Source organism: Octopus bimaculoides, chromosome 26 (assembly GCF_001194135.2).
Source record: "Octopus bimaculoides isolate UCB-OBI-ISO-001 chromosome 26, ASM119413v2, whole genome shotgun sequence".
NCBI classification, from domain to species: domain Eukaryota; kingdom Metazoa; phylum Mollusca; class Cephalopoda; order Octopoda; family Octopodidae; genus Octopus; species Octopus bimaculoides.
In genome coordinates this window covers 8,245,542-8,249,508 of record NC_069006.1, presented here as the reverse complement: position 1 = coordinate 8,249,508, position 3,967 = coordinate 8,245,542, and the positions used below count along the sequence as shown (strand labels likewise).

The following is a 3,967-nucleotide window of genomic DNA, read 5'->3' as shown; positions in this document are numbered from 1 at the left end:
TATATAGGTATATGCCAACACTAAACCAACAAAATGAAGGTGATTAACTAAATGATCTGAAAGCAAAAACAGTTTCAAAACTTATTTCCCCCAAAACTATAAAATTGTTAAAGGAATAAAAAAAAAACATGAGACTTACTTTGTTTAGGAATCCCTTCAAAACTGATGCAGCTTTGACAGAAACGGAGCGAGGAATTCTAATTGGTTTCTCCAAGATCACTACAAAAAGAGAAGAGAGTGGAATTGGTTTACAAGTCATCTTGGTTAGATTCTACCCTGTTCCTTTGGCCATGTTTACAGACCTTACAGTAGAACTCTGATTGTGAAGTTGTTATTAGTATTAACTAAATTTTGTGAGAGAGAGAAAGAGAGAGAGAGAGTGTGTGTGTGTATGTGTGGGTGAATGTACATTGTGTGTGTGTGAGCGAATGGGTGTGTGTGTATTAGAAATACAGAAACCTGCAATACCAAAAGAATTAGTATAAAATTGAATTAGTTGTTGATTGACAAAAAATAAAAATAACAAGCAGAGCACAATGTCCACCAGTTGAAGCACATCTAAAATTTAATAAACATTCATTCACATTTGGGAACAATTTGTTAATTATATAATGGAGTATTGTCTGATATATATATATAGAGAGAGAGAGAGAAAGAGAGAGAGAGAGCAAGGAAAAAAATGGAGAAAGACAGAGAGAGCAGAGAACAAAGAGGGTACAGACAGAGAGACAGTATAGAGAGAGAGCAAAAACAGAGAGAGAGAGAGAGAGAGAGAGAGAGAGAGAGAGAGCATAAGAGATGGTAGGGAAAAAGTGTAAAAAAGTGAGAAAAAGAAAATGAAAATAGGACATGCAAGAGAGAATGAAAGAAGAAGCGAGAAAGTAAGAACCAATGAAAAATAACATAGGAGAAGAGAATAAGAAAGTGAAAGGAAATTTATTTCCCCCCTCCACTTTTTTTTTTTTTGAGGCTACTAATTGAAATATCTAGCTTTGTTTTTATGTCTGCAGCTTTTGTGTAAATCTGTCCTTCAAACATTTAGGATTTGCACAGGTAAACAAATTTGATTTAGAATGGAAGAAATCCTGGCTAGCTGTGCTCCTCTGGTAACAGCAGTCAATTATATTATGTTGTACTGTTGGTAGGCTTATCACTTTTATTTCATATTTTTATATTGAATATCTTATTAGGTTTCAAATCTGATATAAGATACACAGTCAACAATTTTTACATTGGATTCTGAAAGTTCCCAGATGTTATACAATAACACTTGCACACATTATACATATACATGTGTGTGTGTGTATAAACACATACTTGCACACATGCACACTAATATACACTTAGATACACACATATATATGTATTCAAATGACCAATATTGTGACAATGACAAACAAATTTTATGTAAATTATCTGAATATATTAAGTATTTACACCACTGGCTCTAAATCTTTTTGACTTCTTGACACACTGGAGATGAAATAAATATAAATTGCTGATACACTTTAGACTGAAAAGATCCTATATTATTGGTATATTTTGCATGGAATGGAAAACTATGCTTTAAAGTTTGAAATTTAGCAAAATATATAGAAAACAATACATGGCCAGTTTCTGTTCAACAATATTTCTTTGTTTTCCTCTGAAGATGAGTGGGTCACCCGAAATATAAAGGATTAATTAATTCTTTCTTTTTGACTGAAAGAAGCTCTCCACCTTTATTTTCATTTTGCTTACCTTGTTTTATTTACCATTATTGAAATTCACTTTTTTAAGAAGCTCAAGAAATAGAATGCATTTTCTGAAACCTTGAATTATATGTTTAAAACTTTGAAGTGCAGCTAGGTACCAAAGTGCACCTGAGTGTACACCTATAAATACCTAGGTACCACACTAACACACACAGTTTGAAAGGTGTTATTTACATACAATTTCTTGTATTTTCAGAGATGAAGGTGAAAAGAACAGTTACAGCAACCGTACCCCATCTCTCTCTCTCTCTCTCTCTCTCTCTCTCTCTCTTTCTCAAGAATAGTTACTAAGGTAACAGGTGAAAGCAGTTTAACCCTTTTGTTATATTTTTGTTGAATTACACTGTCTTTGTGTCACTTAATTTTGAAATTAATGAAGAATTTAGTAAAATAACTTTGCCGTTATTAAGCTGGTGTTTGGAACATAAACATGAAATTTTGATGGAAGGTTTTAATTTACATCATTTTAACCCTTTTGTTACCATGTTTCTGTAGAATTACACTGCCTTTGTTTCAATTACGTTTTGAAAAAAATAAAGAATCTAATAATAAAATAATTTTTCCATTATTAAAGTGAGTGTTTTAAAAAAATTAAAACAAAATTTCAATGATACTTTTTATATCATTTTGAGTTTTTTGTTAGAATATTCCTTTTGAAATATGCCTCCTCTGTTTCAATTAATTGTAAAAATAATGAAGAATTTTGTAAAATAACTCATTACCAAAGTGGCTGTTTGAAACATTAATATTAAATTTCAGAGGAAGCTTTAATTTAGATCACTTTAAAACAGGAAGGTTTGCATCATAGAACCTGTGGAAGTGGTCTCAAGTGGGTTGGCATCAAAATGGCTAAGCAATGTTTGGGACTGCCGAATGCTTACCATGGTACCCTCACACTACCATGATACTACAACACACTACGGACCTAAGCAACAATAATTACTGCAAGCTAATGAGAGAAGCTGACTTTGGCTAAACAACAAGTCACATGAAACAAAGAATGGCATGGCATTGATCAAAATCTTTCATTGTACCATTTTATTATTTAATATACTTTACAAAATAAAAATTTATTACACAACAGAGACATCATATCAACAGAAAGCAACAAATAATATCTGAAAAGTGTTATCAGTTTGTCTCATGGCTCCAGCGGACAAAATGGAAAAAGTGTTGCCTTGGAGAATGGCAAAGATGGTGTGCTGGAACAGTGACTCTAACTTGCAGGGCTTCCCCCTTGTGGATAGCCATCTCCACCCCAAAAGTAGTGAGCAGGGATGCAATCAAGGGGCCGATGATGCTGGAGGTTTCTACTGCCACAGGCTTGACATCAAACAGCCAGTACTTTAACAATTTACCCTTCTCAGCTTGACAAGCAGCAGAACCTGAGCTGGCAGCTAAACACACCAAGTTGCCATTGGAGAAGGTGGCATCCCAGATGAGAGGCCTACCATCAGGCCTTTTACCATCCCTTCAGTTGAAAGAGTTGCTAGCTTCATGTTGTCATGATGAGATTAAAAAAAAAACACACCAGAAAACCTAAAAAGCATCTGTGTGGCAAATAGTTTCCTTCCCAACCACATGGTCCTGGGTTCAGTTCCACTCCATGGCACCTTGGGCAAATGTCTTCAACTATAGCCTCAGGCTAACCAAAGCTTTGTGAATGGATTCAGTAGATGGAAACTGAAAGAAGCCTGTCGTGTATGTATGTGTATGTGTGTGTGTGTGTGTGCGTGTGAGCTTATTCCCTACCACTGCTTGACAACTGGTGTTGGTTTGTTTATGTCTGTAACTTAGTTTGGCAAAATAATCTGATAAAATAAATATGACGCTCTAAAGGAAAAAATAAGTCCTGGGGGTCAATTCATTTAACTAAAACACTTCAAGGCCGTGCTCCAGCTTGAGCTGGGAAGGGAAAACCTGTGGTGTCTTGGCCATGCGAGAATCCTAAATCTAGGTTAAGCCATCCATCACAACATTATATTGATTGACTGATCAGGCTCTGCTACTCTGACTATAGAAAAGACTACATCTAGATTTGTTTACTGATATTTGACTGTGGCCAGCTGGAGCGACACTTTCAGTCAAAGAAATCTCATATATATATATATATACAGGCTGAGGCTATAGTAGAAGACACTTGCCCAAGGTGCCACGCAGTGAGACTGATCCCAGAACCATGTGGTTGGGAAATAAGCTTCTTACCACACAGT

At 35.2% G+C, this 3,967-nt stretch overlaps 1 protein-coding gene across 1 annotated transcript in view; it reads right to left on the bottom strand.

Annotated features, from left to right (window-relative positions):
* The window catches only part of LOC106871364 (protein kinase C iota type), a 192,963-nt gene that overhangs the window by 7,257 nt on the left and 181,739 nt on the right, over positions 1–3,967 (bottom strand). The window contains exon 16 of the mRNA XM_014917773.2: positions 140–219. Within this exon, the coding sequence (XP_014773259.1) occupies positions 140–219 (80 nt within the window). The remainder of the gene's footprint in view (positions 1–139; positions 220–3,967) is intronic.